Consider the following 19,545-nt stretch of genomic DNA (forward strand, 5'->3'; position numbering starts at 1 on the left):
TTCTGAGGTTTACAGAAACACCCCACATGTGGTCGTAAACTGATGGCAGTTTTATTGGTACTATTTTGGGGTACATATGATTTTTAACTGCTCTATATTACATTTTATGTGGGGCAGGGTAACAAAAAAATTGCTGTTTTGGCACCGTTTTTATATTTTACAACAATTATCTGACAGGCTAGATGATGTGCTATTTTTATACAGCAGGTTGTTACTGATGCAATGATATCAAATAGGTCTACTTTCTTTGATTGTTTCAGTTTTAAATAATAAACATTTTAGAAAAAAATTCAGTTTTTGTGTCACCATTTTCTGAAAGCCGTATTTTTATTTTATTTTCTGCCGATAGTCTTGTGCAGGAACTCTTTTTTTGCAAGGAGTGCTGACGTTTTTATTGGTACCATTTTTGGGGACATATGATTTTTTTGATCATTCATTATAACACTTTATGGGGCAAGGTGACCCAAAAATTGGTTGCTTTAGCAGTTTTTATGTATTTATTTTTACAGCGTTCACCTGAGGGGTTAGGTCATGTGTTAGGGACGTGGCAATACCCAATATGTATACTTTTTCTTATTTATTTCAGTTTTACACAATAGCATTTTTGAAAAAAAAAAAAAGTTTTAATGTCTCCACGTTCTGAGAGCTATAGTTTTTTAGGTTTTTTTTGAGCGGTTTTCTTATATAGGGGCTCATTTTTTGCGGGATGAGGTGACTTATTGGTAGTGGCGTCGCTAGAGGGGGGCGAGGGGGGGCAATTGCCCCCCCTATGTTGTTCCTTGCCCCCCCGGGTGCCCCCCCGCTGATTCCCCTGAGTGAATACTAATGAGCGCTTCCATTATGGAAGCGCTCATTAGTACCGAAGAACCAGGAAGTGGTGAACGCTCTGTACTCACCACTTCCTGGTCCTCGGCTGTCGGCTGTGCAGGGCTGCGCACAGCGTGAGGTCGCTCTGTGACCTCACGCTGTGCGCGCCAGTTTAGAGCACAGTCGACTGAGGAGGGAGAAAATGGCAGGCGGCGTCCGTCCAGGAGCAGGAGAGGTAAGTGTTTTTTTATTTTATTTTATAAAAAATGTGGCTGCTGGGGGCTAATAGGAGGCATATGGGGCTAATAGGAGGCATATGGGGGCATTTAGACGCATATGGGGCTAATTGGAGGCATATTTGGGGGCTAATTGGAAGCATATTTGGGGGCTAATTGGGGGCATATTTGGGGGCTAATAGGAGGCATATTTGGGGGCTAAAAGGAGGCATATGGGGCTAATAGGAGGCATATGGGGGCTAATAGGAGGCATATGGGGGCTAATTGGAGGCATATGGGGTCTATGGGGCTAATTGGAGGCATATGGGGGCTAATTGGAGGCATATAGGGGCTAATTGGAGGCATATAGGGGCTAATTGGGGGCTAATAGGAGGCATATGGGGGCTAATAGGGGGCTAATTGGAGGCATATGGGGGCTAATTGGAGCCATATGGGGGCTAATTGGAGGCATATGGGGTCTATGGGGCTAATTGGAGGCATATGGGGTTAATTGGAGGCATATGGGGGCTAATTGGGGGCTAATAGGAGGCATATGGGGGCTAATAGGAGGCATATGGGGGCTAATAGGAGGCATATGGGGGCTAATTGGAGGCATATGGGGTCTATGGGGCTAATTGGAGGCATATGGGGGCTAATTGGAGGCATATAGGGGCTAATTGGAGGCATATCGGGGCTAATAGGAGGCATATGGGGGCTAATTGGTGGCTAATTGGAGGCATATGGGGGCTAATTGGAGGCATATGGGGTCTATGGGGCTAATTGGAGGCATATGGGGGTTAATTGGAGGCATATGGGGGCTAATATGAGGCATATGGGGGCTAATATGAGGCATATGGGGCTAATTGGAGGCATATGGGGGCTAATTGGAGGCATATAGGGGCTAATAGGAGGCATATAGGGGCTAATTGGGGGCTAATAGGAGGCATATGGGGGCTAATTGGGGGCTAATAGGAGGCATATGGGGGCTAATTGGAGGCATATGGGGGTTAATTGGAGGCATATGGGGCTAATATGAGGCATATGGGGGCTAATATGAGGCATATGGGGGCTAATTGGAGGCATATGGGGGCTAATTGGAGGCATATGGGGGCTAATTGGAGGCATATAGGGGCTAATTGGAGGCATATAGGGGCTAATTGGGGGCTAATAGGAGGCATATGGGGGCTAATTGGGGGCTAATTGGAGGCATATGGGGGCTAATTGGAGCCATATGGGGGCTAATTGGAGGCATATGGGGTCTATGGGGCTAATTGGAGGCATATGGGGTTAATTGGAGGCATATGGGGGCTAATTGGGGGCTAATAGGAGGCATATGGGGGCTAATAGGAGGCATATGGGGGCTAATAGGAGGCATATGGGGGCTAATAAGAGGCATAATGGGGGCTAATTAGAGGCATAATGTGGGCTAATGAGGCATAATGTGGGCTAATGAGGCATAATGGGGCTAATATGAAGAATAATGGGGGCTAATGAGGCATAAGGGCTGATATGGGGGCTAATGAGAGGCATAATGAGGGCTAATGAGAGGCATAATGTGTCATCCACAGATGCCCCCATAACAGTGTGTCTTCCACAGATCCACCATAACAATGCGCCTGTGCACTGACGAGAGACAGAAAGAAGGGGAAAGAATCCGCGGAAGCAAGCAGAGGACGGCACAGCAGACGACTGAATAGCTTCTTTTGTAAGTAAATTGTTTTATTATAAATGTATCCCTGCATACCGCAACTCTCTAGTATTTTGTAATCTTATTTCTATATACTTATTTTGTTTTTGCCCCCCCATTTTTGACTGTGGTATCTTTGTGCCCCCCCTATATATTGTTCCTAGAGTCGCCACTGCTTATTGGTACAATTTTGTGGGACATACGCCTTTTTGATCACTTGGTGTCACTTTTTGTGATATACACCCCCCGGAGAGGCTGTACACCCCCCGGAGAGGCTGTACAGCCTCAATGCAGGGCTGATCGAGGTCTGTAGAAGACCCGTCAGCTCCTGCACTCTCCCGGCCCCGGAGGTCACATGGCCGCTGGGCCGGGACAGGAAGAGCACTGTGAGTGCTGTGCATACAGTGATCTAGAAGGCAGGGACACCTGGGAACTGTCCCTGCCTTCTCTCTGGGTTGCCCTGCTGTCAATGACAGCGGGAAACCCACTAGGCAGCTTCACTTTTAGCGTGCAGCCGCCATCTCTGAATGGACGTTCAGAAATGTCCATTGAGAGATAGAGATCCATCTCCCTGGCGTTTATAGTCAACAGGCGGACAGGAGGTAGTTAAAGAGAATCTGTTGCCTACTCTCTGAAGGCAGCATGTAGTAGTGACAGGCACCCCAATTTTAGCTAAATGTCAAGTAGCAAAAACAAACCCCCTAATTAGTTGCAGCACTTAAAGGGAACCTGTCACCAGGATTTTGTGTATAGAGCTGAGGACATGGGCTGCTAGATGGCCGCTAGCACATCCACAATACCCAGTCCCCATAGCTCTGTGTGTTTTTATTGTGTAAAAAAAAAGATTTGATACATATGCAAATTAACCTGAGATGAGTCCTGTATGTGACTCATCTCAGGGACAGGACTCCTCTCAGGTTAATTTGCATATGTATCAAATCGGTTTTATTACACAATAAAAGCACACAGAGCTATGGGGACTGGATATTGCGGATGTGCTAGCGGCGACCTAGCAACTCATGTCCTCAGCTCTATACCCAAAATCCAGGTGACATGTTCCCTTTAAGGATAAATGTGTCACTCAACAGCTGGTTAGGCTCACAGTTCAAAAATACAATAGTAAAACAAATTTAATGCAATTTAGCATATATAGCAAAAAAAGGGGTGTGGCTATCATTTTTGCATGCTGTGCTCAATGAGGATAGCATGTACAGTAGTAGGTACTACACCACATTTCCTGTTCCATATTTATTATATTACCTGTGTTCTGCACTCTCCAAGTTTTTGTGAATTGGGTATTGGGAGGTACAGATTCTCCTTCCCCGATAGTTACATCTTCTACAAATGACATGCATGGGATGTTGACATTAGGGCTTTCAAAATCATAATATGCCCCAATGGCTGCCTGTAGATTCCTAAAAAAAACAAAAATCAATAAACTATTTAGTACAATTTGCATGTATTTAAAAATGATATAAAAATATGAAATATAAGATAAATTATCTACAACGTTCATTCATGTAACATACTCTGGCTGGAAGAGCAAAAACACTGAATTGAGGGCAGCATTTCAGCATAGACTGGGAGTGTCTATTGTCACATAATAGTACAGACGATAAATGGGAGAGCGTTACATCCGCATTATGTAATTAAACGGCTAAAATAAAACCCCACATGGCTTAGAGGTACTGTAAAAAAGGAAAAAAAAAAAATTAAAAAAGGAATCTAAAAAATCTCAAGTCAAAGCAGATAGGTCACATCAATCACCGTAAAGGGGAATGGTCACTAAAGAAAAGGAATAGGCAGAGTAAGGGCTCTTTCACACGAGCGGATACAGTGAGGGTAATCCGCTGCGTGAAAGAGCCATGATTGATAATGCTACATGCCTCTCTGTGACCTTTTTTGCTACAAAATCCCAGTGACAACTTGCAGTCACAGAGCTTGCTGCATTCTCAAGTACTGCATTTTTAAGTGCATCTGAGATATTCAGGAGATACTCCGGAAGTAATCTGGAGGTGGATACAATCTAAAAAAAGTAAGATTTGTTTGAATAAAATCTTTCCCCTCTTTAAAATGGCAGACCTGGTTCTGTGCTTTTATTTCAGGCTCCACTCTTTGGAGGTTTGGATGCTGTCTGATCTGTAGACAGCTCTCCATAATGCAGCAGGAAATAGCATTTTTGAAATCTGAGATTTGTAAATTAACTGTTAAACAAACTCAGACTGGGAATGTTGCAATGCCACTGCCACAAAGGCCCCCTAGAAATGGAAGATGGGTTACTGCAGGTTCTGGTTCTTTCAACAAAGTTGTTGAAAGAAGACATGTCCCACAATCTGTGGCTCTCCATAATTCATTTGCAGCACTTTCAGAGTGCAAGAGCAACATGGAGGATGGCTCAGGCACAGTGGGTGAGGAACAATCTCCCATGCCTAAAGTATGCAAGACTGCAGCCAAAGACAAAAAGGATTAGGTGAGGACTGATAGTAAGCAGCTGTTGGTGGGTGATTCTATCATAAGAGGTGTGAAGTTTGAGGAAAATGGTTTTGTGAGATGCTACCGCTAGCCGATGTAGACGACGTATCCTTAATATTGTAGGCAAGCAAAGCAGCAAAGGGAGGTGGATGTTATTGTCCATCCTGGGACAAATGATCTGGCTTGCAATGAGGTTTCAAAGGTGAAGGAAGCTTTTCACACACTTGGAAATGATATACGGGAGGTTGCATTGACTGTTTCATTCTCTGCAGTTTTGCCTGTGCATAACCTTCAGCATGACAGGAAGATGTGCATTAAGGAATTCAATGTATGGCTTGGTGAATGGTGTCTGAACCAAGAGTTTGGCTTTGTGTCTCATGTTAGCCCTCGTTAGAATGGAAAAGAAATGTACAAGAAAGATGGTTTGCATCTTTCTCTCAAGGGAACGAATGTCCTCAGTGGACAGTTCAAAGTATTTGCTAAGGAGCATTTAATTACTTAACTACTAGGAAAGGGGGGCAAAAGAGTCATAATCAAGCAGTCCGACTGCCCCCGGAACAATGCCAGAAGATGCCAGTAGCACATAGGTTAAGAAATTACAAGCTCAGAGTCTTGCAGGGCTCCAGATGGTGACCAAAATGGTTGCCAATGCAACTTAGAATTTACAAATAGCAACAAGACTTTTTAGTCTTGTCACCATTTGCGACTAGACCCGCCGCCGCAGCTCTGCCGTTGAATACAGCGGCAGGGCACAGGAGATGATAGTTCTGTGCCCCACAGCCGATGTTCTTCTCAGCAGTGCAGAGGAGAAGGAGTCTCTCCCTCCCCCTGTAATGCTGCCGCCACCGCCAATAAGGAGAGAGATAGTAGGAGGAGAGGAGGGGCTGTGGCCACTGCGCCACCAATGAAGATAACTGACCTATTAATACAAATACAGGAGGCGGGTGCCGGAATCAAATAGCCGGCACCCGACCTCTATGACATGGAGCGGCAACTGAGGGGTTAACTGCAGCAGATCGCAGCTCCCCGTCATAGAGGTCAAGTGCCGGCTATTTGATTCCGGCACCCACCTCCTGTATTTGTATTGACAGGTCAGTTGTGTTCATTGGTGGCGCAGTGCGCCCTCCCCAGTATAATAAACATATAAACATTGGTGGCGCAGTGCGCCTCCCCCATCCCCCAACATAATAAACATTGGTGGCGCAGTGCCGGATCCACCGATCTAGATATGACTGAAAGCATTTGTGAGACGCATCCAGATCCATCTCACAAATGCATTGCAAGAAAGGATCCATCTCTCCGCTTGTCATGCGGACAGACGGATCAGTCTTGTATCTTTTTACACATCTTTACCGGCCGGAAGGACGGATCTGGCATTCCGGCACTAATACATTCATATGGGGGGAAAATGCTGGATCCGGCATTCAGGCAAGTCTTCAGTTTTTCGCCGGAGATAAAACCGTAGCATGCTACGGTTTTCTCTTTTGTCTGATCAGTCAAAATGACTGAACTGAAGACATCCTGATAGGATTACTCTCCATTCAGAATGCATGCGGATATACCTGATCAGTTCTTTTCTGGTATAGAGCCCCTGTGACGGAACTCTATGCCGGAAATGAAAAAACGCTAGTGTGAAAGTACCCTAAAATATTAAGTTTAAATCCCCCCTTTCCCAATTTTACATATAAAATATATAAACAATAAATAAACATATTACATAACGCTGCGTCCAAAAAGTCCAAACTATTAAATTATTTAAAAATATCTCCTATGCGGTGAGCGCCGTAACAGAAATAAATAAATAAAACCATGCGATTCACCATTTTTTAGTCACCTTGTCATCCCAAAAAATAGAAAGGGACTGTTCTATTATGGGCTGAACGTTTCATACAGTGCTAAATGCACGCAGCTTTTTTTTTGGTGTTTTTTATTTTTTGCGTGGTACTGAGTATCGAAATACTTTTTTATGGTGAAACAACCCTACGCCGATCTGATTCGGTTTCGATTTGGCGACAAAAAAATTAATTTGGCTCCTAAATTTTTCAGTTCAGGAGCCAATAGCTACTAGGTATTTTTTTTGTGGCTGGAGCACCGTCTTGTCTACAAATGCAGTTTAGGGAATAAGATCAATGAACTTGAGTCTATAATGGCATCTGAGAATATAGATTTAGGGGCTGTTAATGAGACATGGTTCAATGGGGGTAATGATTGGGATATAACAATACCAGGGAAAGACAAATATATATATTGTCTATATTGGAAAGACAAAGAAGGCAAGAATGGGGAGGGGTATCTCTGCATGTGAAAGATAGCATAAAATTGAATTTAATACAAATTAGCGAGACCAATTTAGAGTCAGTTTGGGTTACCTTGCAGCTTGATAATCATAAGGTAACTCATGTAGGTCTGATATATAGACCACCTAGCCAAGTCAAAGAATTAGATGATCTACTCGTTGAGGAAATAGTTAAAATAACATTGAAAGGCGAAGTAATCATTATAGGATACTTTAAATCTTCTAGATGTAAACTGGAAAACCAAAATAGCTAGTTCTGCCAAGAGTACAGATATTCTAAATTCCCAACTGGGATTATCTCTACAGCAAGTAGTTGAGGAGCCAACACGGAAGGAGGCCATTTTAGATTTAGTACTCACAAATGGGAATTTGGTATCTGATATTACTGTAGGGGGAAGCTTGGGATCTAGTGATCACCAGTAAGTGTGGTTTACTATAAGTACAGTGACACCACACAAAAACAAAAGATTTAGATTTAAGAAAAAACAATTTTTCTGAAATTAGATTAGAGGTATACGAGTCCCTATCAGATTGGAACAGTTTCAATGGAGTCCGGGAGAAATGGGACTACTTAAAAGTGGCACTATTGAAGGCAACAGATAATTGAATTAGGCTTGTCAGTAAAAGAAAAAAAAAAGAAGAGACTACTGTGGTACTCAGCAGAAGTGGACAAAATCATTAAAAACAAAAAGATAGCATTTAGTTATTATACAATTATACAAAAAAAAACGTGGATGACAGGCAAATTTATAAGATTAGGAAGAGAGAGGCTAAGTAAGTTATAAGAGCTTCTAAAGCATAGGCAGAAGAGAAATTAGCTCAGTCAGTGAAAAAAAGCGATAAGACGTTCTTCAGATACATAAACAAAAAAAAGTTAACTAAAACAAGGAATTACCAAATTAAAGGAAACCTGTCACCGGGATTTTGTGTATATAGAGTTGAGGACATGGGCTGCTAGATGGCCGCTAGCACATCCGCAATACCCAGTCCCCATAGTTCAACGATTTGATACATATGCAAATTAACCTGAGATGATTCCTGTCCATGACCAATTTCACATACAGGACTCATGTCAGGGTAATTTGCATATGTATCAAATATTTTTTTTTACACAATAAAAGCACAGAGAGCTATGGGGACTGGGTATTGCGGATGTGCTAGCGGCCATCTAGCAACCCATGTACTCAGCTCCGTACCGAAAATCCAGGTTACAGACTGCCTCAATGAATACTTCTGTTCAGTTTTTACAAAGGAAAATGAAGGAAAAAGGCCCTATTTTGATGCCTCTGTCTTTACAGAGGAAGAGGTTCAAAGTCAGCTGTCTAAAATTAATACAAATAAGTCACAGGGGCCTGACACCCAATTAATAGAGCTTAGCGGTGAACAAGCAAAACCATTAACAGATTTATTTAACCAATCACTGGTAACGGGAGTCGTTCCAGAATATTGGAAATTAGCAAATATTGTGCCCATTCACAAGAAAGGTAGTAGGGAGGAATCGGGCAACTATAGACCAGTAAGCCTGACATCAATAGTGGGGAAATTAATGAAAACCATACTTAAGGAGAGAACTGTGGAACATCTAAAATCCCATAGATTGAAAGATGAAAAACAGCATGGGTTTACTTCAGGGAGATCATGTCAAACTAATCTTATTGATTTTTTTGGATTGGGTGACTAAAATAATAGATGGCAGATGTGCAATAGACATCACTTATCTAGACTTTAGCAAGGCTTTTGATACTGTCCCACATAGAAGGCTTATCAATAATCTGCAGTCTTTGTGCTTGGACTCCCATATTGTTGAATGGATTAGGCAGTGGCTGAGGGACAGACAACAGAGGGTTGTAGTCAATGGAGTATATTCAGACCATGGTCTTGTTACCAGTGGGGTACCTCAGGGATCTGTTCTGGGACCCATATTGTTTAATATCTTTATCAGCGAAATTGTAGAAGACCTCGACGGTAAGGTGTGTCTTTTTGCTGATGACACAAAGTTGATGTTCCTGGAGGGATAAACCAAATAGAAAAGAATTTAGGAAAACTAGAGGAATGGTCAAAAAATCTGGCAACTAAAAGGTAATGTTGATAAGTGCAACATAATGCACCTGGGGTGTAAAAACCCAAGAGCAGAATATACAGTACAGACCAAAAGTTTGAACACACCTTCTCATTCAAAGAGTTTTCTTTATTTTCATGACTATGAAAATTGTAGATTCACACTGAAGGCATGAAAACTATGAATTAACACATGTGGAATTATATACATAACAAAAAAATGAAAATGTGTCATATTCTAGGTTCTTCACAGTAGCCACCTTTTGCTTTGCACACGCTTGGCATTCTCTTGATGAGCTTCAAGAGGTAGTCACCTGAAATGGTTTTCACTTCACAGGTGTGCCCTGTCAGGTTTAGGCCCCATGCACACGGCCGTGTTTCACAGCCGTGTGCGGGCCGTGGAACCGCGGCCTGGATCCCTCCTGTGAGCTGGAGCGCACGGCGTCACTGGTTGCTATGACGCCGTGCGCTCCATGCTGCCGGCCGCTATACAGTAATACACTGGTATGATCTATACCAGTGTATTACTGTACTGTGCCGGCAGCAGGGAGCGCACGGCGTCATAGCAACCAGTGACGCCGTGCGCTCCAGCTCACAGGAGGGATCCAGGCCGCGGTTTCACGGCCCGCACACGGCTGTGAAACACGGCCGTGTGCATGGGGCCTTAATAAGTGGGATTTCTTGCCTTATATATGGGTTTGGGACCATCAGTTGCATTGTGGAGAAGTCAGGTGGATACACAGCTGATAGTCCTACTGAATAGACTGTTAGAATTTGTATTATGGCAAGAAAAAAAACAGCTAAGTAAAGAAAAACGAGTGGCCATCATTACTTTAAGAAATCAGAAGGTCAGTCAGTCCGTCCGAAAAAATGGGAAAACTTTAAAAGTGTCCCCAAGTGCAGTCACAAAAACCATCAAGCGCTAAAAAGAAACTGGCTCACATGCGGACCACCCCAGGAAAGGAAGACCAAGAGTTACCTCTGCTGCGGAGGATAAGTTCATCTGAGTCACCAGCAGCTCAGATTAGAGACCAGGTCAAAGCCACACCGAGTTCTAGCAGCAGACACATCTCTAGAACAACTGTTTAGAGGAGACTGTGAATCAGGCCTTCATGGTAGAATATCTGCTAGGAAACCACTGCTAAGGACAGGCAACAAGCAGAAGAGACTTGTTTGGGCTAAAGAACACAAGTAATGGACATTAGACCAGTGGAAATCTGTGCTTTGGTCTGATGAGTCCAAATTTGAGATCTTTGGTTCCAACCACCGTGGCAACGCAGAAAAGGTGAACGAATGCACTCTACATGCCTGGTTCCCACCGTGAAGCATGGAAGAGGAGGTGTGATGGTGTGGGGGTGCTTTGCTGGTGACACTGTTGGGGATTTATTCAAAAGTGAAGGCCTACTGAACCAGCATGGCTACCACAGCATCTTTCAGTGGCATGTTATTCTATGCGGTTTGTGTTTAGTTGGACCATCATTTATTTTTCAACAGGACAATGACCCCAAACACACCTCCAGGCTGTGTAAGAGCTATTTGACCATGAAGGAGAGTGATGGGGTGCTGCGCCAGATGACCTGGCCTCCACAGTCACTAAACCTGAACCCAATCGAGATGGTTTGGGGTGAGCTGGACCGCAGAGTGAAGGCAAAAGGGCCAACAAGTGCTAAGCATCTCTGGGAACTCCTTCAAGACTGTTGGAAGACCATTTCAGGTGACTACCTCTTGAAGCTCATCAAGAGAATGCTAAGAGTGTGCAAAGCAGTAAAAAAAAAGCATGTGGCTACTTTGAAGAACCTAGAATATGACATATTTTCAGTTGTTTCACACTTTTTTGTTATGTATATAATTCTACATGTGTTAATTCATAGTTTTGATGCCTTCAGTGTGAATCTACAATTTTCATAGTCATGAAAATAAAGAAAACTCTTTGAATGAGAAGGTTTGTCTAAACTTTTGGTCTGTACTGTAAAATCAGTGATACAGTCCTAACCTCAGTATCTGAGGAAAGGGATTTAGGGGTCATTATTTCAGAAGACTTAAAGGTAGGCAGACAATGTCATAGAGCAGCAGGAAATGCTAGCAGAATGCTTGGGTGTATAGGGAGAGGCATTACCAGTAGAAAGAGGGAGGTGCTCATGCCGCTCTTCAGAGTACTAGTGAAACCTCATTTGGAGTATTGTGCGCAGTACTGGAGACCATATCTCCAGAAGGATATTGATACTTTGGAGAGAGTTCAGAGAAGAGCTACTAAACTAGTACATGGATTGCAGAATAAAACTTACCAGGAAAGATTCTAGGACTTTAACGTGTATAGCTTGGAAGAAAGATGAGACAGAGGGGATATGATAGAAACTTTTAACTACATAAAGGGAATCAACAAGGTAAAAGAGGAGAGAATATTTAAAAGAAAAACTGCTACAAGAGGACAGTTTTAAATTAGAGGGGCAAAGGTTTAAAAGTAATATCAAGAAGTATTACTTTACTGAGAGAGTAGTGGATGCATGGAATAGCCTTCCTTCAGAAGTGGTAGCTGCAAATACAGTGAAGGAGTTTAAGCATGCATGGGATAGGCCTAAGTCCATCCTTCATATAAGATAGGGCCAAGGGCTATTCATAGTATTCAGTATTTTGGGCAGACTAGATGGGCCAAATGGTTCTTATCTGTCGACACATTCTATGTTTCTATGTCACTGTGATTTTGTAGTAAAAAGATCACAGAGAGGCACGTAGCATTATCAATAATGTTAATGCTCTGTGCCCTGCTGTCCAGAATAGGGCTTGGCTCTCTTTCATGCAGCGGATTAGCCTTTAAGGTTGTATTAGACCAGCAGATGAGGCTGATGATTGTCGGGAAGGATAAATCGCCTGCTCGTTAGTGGAGGGGACGACTGATATTACATACATTGCTAATGTCATCGCTCATCCCCATCAAAAATCATTATTTGCCAGCATCAGACCATAATTAGAAGGCACAATATGCCACTGTCAAACAATGAATTTTTTTAGTCTGTTTAAAAACTGCGATTTCCCAATGAAAGAGTTTGCTCTTCATCGAGAAAATCAGCGTCACAAGCAGATCATAGCTAACGAGCGTTCCTAACGGTGATGATCAGGCTGACTGTCTACAGGTCAAATATAGCCCTTACAAAATGTTTTTTTTAGCTCTGTATATACAAAATAATAGAAAGGAGCAGATATCGGTGGTGCCAGGGCTGTTAGTACATCCAGTAATATACTCAACTGGCTAACTATAGATATGGTCCAAGATATGTTAACCACTTTAAAGGGTTTCTACCACTTGCATATCACATATTTGGTGATCAGACACTAGCGATCCGCTAGTGTCTGATGTAGCTTACAAGCTAATTATTACCTTAATCCGTTCGGCCCATACCTCAAAAAAAGCACTTATATCTTTATGTAAATGAGCCTCTAGGTGCTATGCAGGCGTTTTTCCAGCACCTAGAGGCTCCGTCTACCTTGCAGTTTGCCGCCCATCGCCTCGCTCCAGCACGCCCATCTCTTACCGTATTCGATCCTCCCCCTGCTTCAGCCTTCAGAAATCCCGCGCCTGTGCCGTTCGTCGCGGCATTCGGAGGCATTCGGCGCAGGCGCAGTCAATGTCTGACCGCTCCGTGCTCAGACATTTCCACTGCGCCTGCGCCGATGCGGTCAGACATTGACTGCGCCTGCGCCGAATGCCGCGACGAACGGCGCAGGCGCGAGATTTCGGAAGGCAGAAGCAGGGGGAGGATCGAATAGAGTTGAAGATGGGCGTGCTGGAGCGAGGCGCTGGGCGGCAAACTGCAAGGTAGACGGAGCCTCTAGGTGCTGGAAAAACGCCTGCATAGCACCTAGAGGCTCATTTGCATAAAGATATAAGTGCTTTTTTTGAGGTATGGGCCGAACGGATTAAGGTAATAATTAGCTTGTATGCTACATCAGACACTAGCGGATCGCTAGTGTCTGATCACCAAATATGTGATATGCAAGTGGTAGAAACCCTTTAAGTCCGCCCATAGGATATAAACGTCCTATGGGTGGACCTCTATTTCTGAAAGCACGTTTTAAAACGTCCTTTCAGAAATAGCAGCTGCACGCTAATCGTGCAGCTGCTGATCGGGTTGCCCGCTGTCAGTGACAGCAGGGCAACCCAGAGATAAGGCAGGGACAGTTCCCAGGTGTCCCTGCCTTCCGGATCGCTGCAGACACAGCGCTCACTGAGCGCTGTGTATGCAGAGAAGGAAGCGCTGTGCGCTTCCTGTTACGGCCCGGCGGTCATGTGACCGCCGGGACCGGAGAGTGCAGGAGCTGTGTGAGGTCTCTCACAGACCTCGATCAGCCCTGCTCTGAGGCTGTACAGCGCAGAATCATGCTGTACAGCCTCTCTGGGGGGTGTATTTCTTCTGTAACTGGGGCTACTATGTCAGCCCCAGTTACAGGAGAAATCAACAGTGAAAAAAAAAAAAGAAAAAGTGAAGCAAATGTCCCCCAGAAGTCTTGTATGACCTTATGGGGGACGAAAAGTGTAAAAAAAATAAAAAAATAAAAATAAAATAAAAAAAGTTTCACATGTAAAAAAAAAAAAAAAAAAGCCCCAAAGGAATAAAAAAAAATTAAAAATAGAAAAAATAAAATAAAATAGACATATTTGCTATTGCCGCGTCCGTAAAAACCAGCTCTATAAAAATATCACCTTGCAATTTTTGTCATCTTGCATCACAAAAGGTGCAACTCCAAGTGATCAAAAATGCGTATGTCCCACAAAATGGTACCAATAAAACAGTCACCTCATCCCGCAAAAAATGAGCCCCTACACAAGAAAATCTCTCAAAAAATAAAAAAAACTATAGCTATCAGAACATGGACACATTAAAACATAATTTTTTTGTTTCAAAAATGCTATTATTGTGTAAAACTTTAATAAATGAGAAAAAGTATACATATTAGGTATCGCCACGTCCGTAACCATCTGCTCTATAAAAATGTCACTTGACTGAACCCCTCAGGCGAACGCTGTAAAAATAAATAAATAGAAACTGTGCTAAAACAACCAATTTTTGGGTCACCTTGCCCCATAAAGTGTTATAATGAATGATCAAAAAATCATATGTACCCAAAAATAGTACTAATAAAACTGGCACCTTATCTCCTAATTTCCAAAATGGGGTCACTTCTTGGGAGTTTCTACTGTAAGGGTGCATCAGGGGGCTTCAAATGGGACATGGCATCTAAAAACCATGTGGAGTTCCTTTTCTTCTGCGCCCTGTCGTGTGCCCATACAGCAGTTTATGACCACATGTGGGGTGTTTCTGTAAACCGCAGAATCTGGGTAATAAATATTGTGTTTTGTTTGGCTGTTAACCATCGATGTGTTAAAGAAAAAATTGGATTAAAATGGAAAATCTGCCCAAAAAAATGCCAAAAGTGAAATTTAAAAATTTGATCTCCATTTTCCTTTAATTCTTGTGGAACGCATAAAGGGTTAACAAAGTTTGTAAAATCGGTTTTGAATACCTTGAGGGGTGTAGTTTCTACAATGGGTCATTTATGGGGGTATCCACTATGTAGGCCCCACAAAGTGACTTCAGACCTGAACTGGTCCTTATAAAGTGGGTTTTGGCAATTTTCTTAAAAATTTGAAGAATTTCTTCTAAACCTCTAAGCCTTCTAACGTCCTAAAAAAATAAAATGACATTTCCAAAATGATGCCAACAATGGGGAATGTTAAATAATAAATATTTTATGAGGTATCACTTTCTGTTTTAAAAGCAGAGAAATTGAAATTTAGAAAATTGCTAATTTTTCAAATTTTTGGGTACATTTCGGATGTTTTTATAAATAAAGGTGAAATATTTTGACTCAAATTTATGACTATCATGAAGTACAATGTGTCACGAGAAAACAATCTCTGAATGACTTGGATAAATAAAGGCGTTCCAAAGTTATTACCACATAAAGTAAGATATGTCAGTTTTGCAAAATTAGGACTGGTCAGGAAGGGGGCAAATGGCCCAGATGGGAAGTGGTTAAAGGAGTTATCCCCTGAATAATGTAAAAAATGAAAATCGGACATCATATAGTACATGACAACCTCTTTCTAACAAAGCTAAAACCAGCCTTGTACTGCACATGGATCCCGAGATCATCCCATTCTTTGCTCTGCTAGATTTATATCAAGCTGACAGCTCAACGGGAGTGTCTTTTCTGCTGCGGGCGTGTACATTCTGCTGGAGCTCTCTTCATATCACAGCTCAGGATGTAGTTGAAAGACAAAATTGAGCATGTGCAGCCTTCTTACAGAGGACCTTTCATGGTTTTCTTTTAGTTTAATTAAATACCTTTCATTGCAGGTAACCCCCGCTGATGCTGCCAGTTTTTTACAAATATCGCTCTTACACCCCGCTGTGCCCCCCTGCAGTTTTACCGCTCAGTATGTTGATCCTGAGCATCAGTACAGGGAGGAGAAGACGCCAGGGTTTCTCAATAGGTATCTCCTTCTCTCTGGCTGTGCCGCGATCCAATCACAGCGGAGTGCGTCACAGCCAGGGAGAAAAAAAAAAGCTCACCTTCTCACTGACTAGGACACTGCCCGATTTCCCTGAAGACGCAGGTGTTCCCGCAAAACATGTTGGGTGGCAGTGTTTCGTTGGTTTTAGAAAATGCAGTGGGAGCGCAGTTAGGCAGTGATGCAAAAGCATGCCGACTATAATCTAGTGGATAGTGCTGGTGTATGCGCCCAATACACCAATATAATTAACCAAGAGAGATGCAAAATGTCACTGCTGAGATTATAGGCATATACTCTTCTTTTAAACATGCTGACTATACTGTGAACCCTACTGCGGTATTTTAACCTCCTCACGACCGCCGTACGCAGGATTGCGTCTTCGCGGCGGTCGTGCTGTTCTGGCTGGACGCGCCGATGCGTCCTCTCGCGAGACGCGAGATTTCCGGGTATGCCGGCCCGCGCATGCGCATCGCGGGCCGGCAAAATTCAAAGAAGAACTTCGTCATCAACCTGCCGGCCACGATCATTGGCTGGCAGGTTGATGATTTTCAAAAAAACGAATCAGCAGCCAGATAACCCATCATATTAGTAAATATGATGGGGTTATATGGCTGCTGTGCTCCTCTGCTCCTTCTTTTGGTCGGTTGGTTCCAGGAGAGGAGCAGAGGAGCACATCATTACTGTGAGTACCCACTACAGTACACTTAGCCCCCAGATCACCTCCCAGCACCCAATTAACCCTTTGATCACCCTGTCAATCACTAGTGAAAAGGAAAAAAAGTGATCAGTGCAAACTGTCACTTTTTTTTTTCACTGGTATTGACCGTTAGGTTTTAGGTATAGTTTAGGTCCCTTGGTTAGGTAGTTAGCGATCAGTTAGCGCCCAGCCCACCGCACCGCAGTCCGTTATTCGCTGATTAGCGTATCGCTAATCAGCATTTGTACTTTTATAGTATCTGAAAGTGATCAAAACTGATCACGGTCAGATCTATAATAGTACTAGTGTCACTTTAGTTCGCCCTCCACCCAAAACGCAGTGTTTGCCCGATCAGGCCTGATCGGTCGCCCACACGTGCGTTTGCCCACGCCCGCCCCACCGCAGTGACAAAAAATTTTTTTTTTTTTGATCACTGCACATTCACTTTACACGCACTGCGGCGATAAAAAAATCAGTTTTGATATTTTTTATCAACCGCAGCGGCCTCCGGTACTTCGCTAGGCTCCCCTTTGTAAGACAGGCTTGCTTTTTTTTTCTTGGGTAGTCTCAGGGAATACCCCGAAATTTAGTTGCCCACATGTCTAACAGGGGGTATTCTTCTGAAGAGGCCTACAGGCTTCTGACCCAGTCGGATGAGGAGTGGGAACCCTCATCTGATGAATCCAGCGGGTCAGAATACGAACCTGTAGAAAGCAGTGGCTCTCTGACCCAAAGTTCGGACGAGGAGGCTGAGGTCCCTGATAGCAGCAGGCGTACCCGGCCCCGTGTCGCTAGACCGCAGGTTGCGCAGGATCCGCTTCAAGAGCAGCAGAGTGGGGCTGGTGCTGTCGGATTACGTGGTGAGGCATACACCAGCAGCCCAGCCCTTCCTGGACCTAGTACCAGCACTGCCGTACAACCTGGTGAAGTAGCGAGCACCAGAAGGGCAGTTGAAGCTGGTACGGTGGCACGTGCAGTAGTGACCCCGTCGCAGCCACCGCAAAGACGTGCCCGTAGAGCCCCTAGAATCCCAGAGGTGCTGGCAAACCCTGATTGGCAGTCCCCAACTTCCGCCGCACCCGTAGTTTTCCCTTTCACTGCCCAGTCTGGAGTTCGGGTTGAGACAGCTCAGATCGGTTCGGCCCTGGGATTTTTTGAGCTGTTCTTGACTGCGGAGCTTTTAGACTTAGTTGTGGCCGAAACAAACAGATATGCCACACAATTTATAACCGCTAACCCGGGAAGCTCTTATGCCCAGTCTTTCCGAAATTAAAACTTTTCTGGGCCTCCTCCTCAACATGGGCCTGACAAAAAAGCATGAATTGCGGTCATATTGGTCCACGAACCCAATTCATCACATGCCCATGTTCTCTGCTGCTATGTCCAGGACACGATTTGAGACCATCCTGCGTTTCCTGCACTTTAGTGATAACAGCACCTCCCGTCCCAGAGGCCACCCTGCTTTTGACCGGCTCCACAAAATTCGGCCCCTCATAGACCATTTCAACCAGAAATTTGCAGATATTTATACCCCAGAGCAAAACATCTGCATAGACGAGTCCCTAATACATTTTACCGGGCGCCTTGGCTTCAAACAATACATCCCAAGCAAGCGCGCCCGGTATGGGGTCAAATTGTATAAGCTCTGTGAAAGGGCCACAGGCTATACCCACAAATTTCGGGTCTATGAGGGAAAAGATCAGACCCTGGAGCCGGTCGGTTGCCCTGACTACCTGGGGAGCAGTGGGAAGACAGTTTGGGACTTGGTGTCACCCTTATTCGGCAAGGGGTACCATCTTTATGTGGACAATTTTTACACAAGTGTGGCCCTCTTTAGGCATTTGTTTCTAGAACGGATTGGCGCCTGTGGTACCGCGCAAACTAGTCGCGCGGGCTTCCCCCAACGGCTCGATACCACCCGTCTTGCAAGGGGGCAGAGGGCCGCACTGTGTAACGAAGAACTGCTCGCGGTGAAATGGAGAGACAAGCGTGACGTTTACATGCTCTCCTCCATTCACGCAGACACGACAATCCAAATTGAGCGAGCAACCCGTGTCATTGAAAAGCCCCTCTCAGTCCACGACTATAACCTCCACATGGGAGGGGTCGACTTCAATGACCAGATGTTGGCTCCGTATTTAGTTTCCCGACGCACCAGACGCTGGTATAAGAAGGTGTCTGTATATTTAATTCAATTGGCTCTGTACAATAGTTTTGTTCTCTACAGTAAGGCTGGGAGAACTGGATCCTTCCTCAAATTTCAGGAAGAGATCATCGCGAACCTCCTGTATCCAGGAGGTTCCGTGGCCCCATCCACCAGTGTAGTTAGCCGTCTACACGAGCGACACTTCCCCAGTGTCGTTGCTGGTACCTCAAACCGACCGCCACCCCGAAAAAAATGTTGTGTCTGTAGCAGGAGTGGAATAAGGCGTGACACCCGCTATTTCTGTCCTGACTGTCCGGACCACCCTGCCCTATGCTTTGGAGAGTGTTTCCGGAAGTACCACTCACAGGTACACTATTAGCATAGGGATCATCTCACCAGGATAGGCACACAGGGCTATTAGGGCCCATTCACTCACAGCTGCTGCAAACGTCTCCTTTCACATGGGACAAAGTGCATAACGCACTTCGCCGCTTTGCACATTGACCCATGGGGAAGGAGAGGTTTGTTCTATAAAGGTAAAAAAACAAAAAAAAAAACAGGTAAGCAAACAGGTTAATGTTTAGTTCCAAAAGTTAAAGTTACATGTTCTGTTCCAAAGTTAATAAAATTATTGCGTTGTGGCCTGTTTTTTT

At 44.1% G+C, this 19,545-nt stretch overlaps 1 protein-coding gene across 1 annotated transcript in view; it reads right to left on the minus strand.

Moving 5' to 3' along the window:
• The window catches only part of ILRUN (inflammation and lipid regulator with UBA-like and NBR1-like domains), a 355,318-nt gene that overhangs the window by 231,164 nt on the left and 104,609 nt on the right, over window positions 1-19,545 (minus strand). The window contains exon 2 of the mRNA XM_044288169.1: window positions 3,970-4,124. Coding sequence (XP_044144104.1) covers window positions 3,970-4,124 — 155 coding nt within the window. The remainder of the gene's footprint in view (window positions 1-3,969; window positions 4,125-19,545) is intronic.

Source organism: Bufo gargarizans, chromosome 3 (assembly GCF_014858855.1).
Source record: "Bufo gargarizans isolate SCDJY-AF-19 chromosome 3, ASM1485885v1, whole genome shotgun sequence".
In the NCBI taxonomy this organism is placed as follows: domain Eukaryota; kingdom Metazoa; phylum Chordata; class Amphibia; order Anura; family Bufonidae; genus Bufo; species Bufo gargarizans.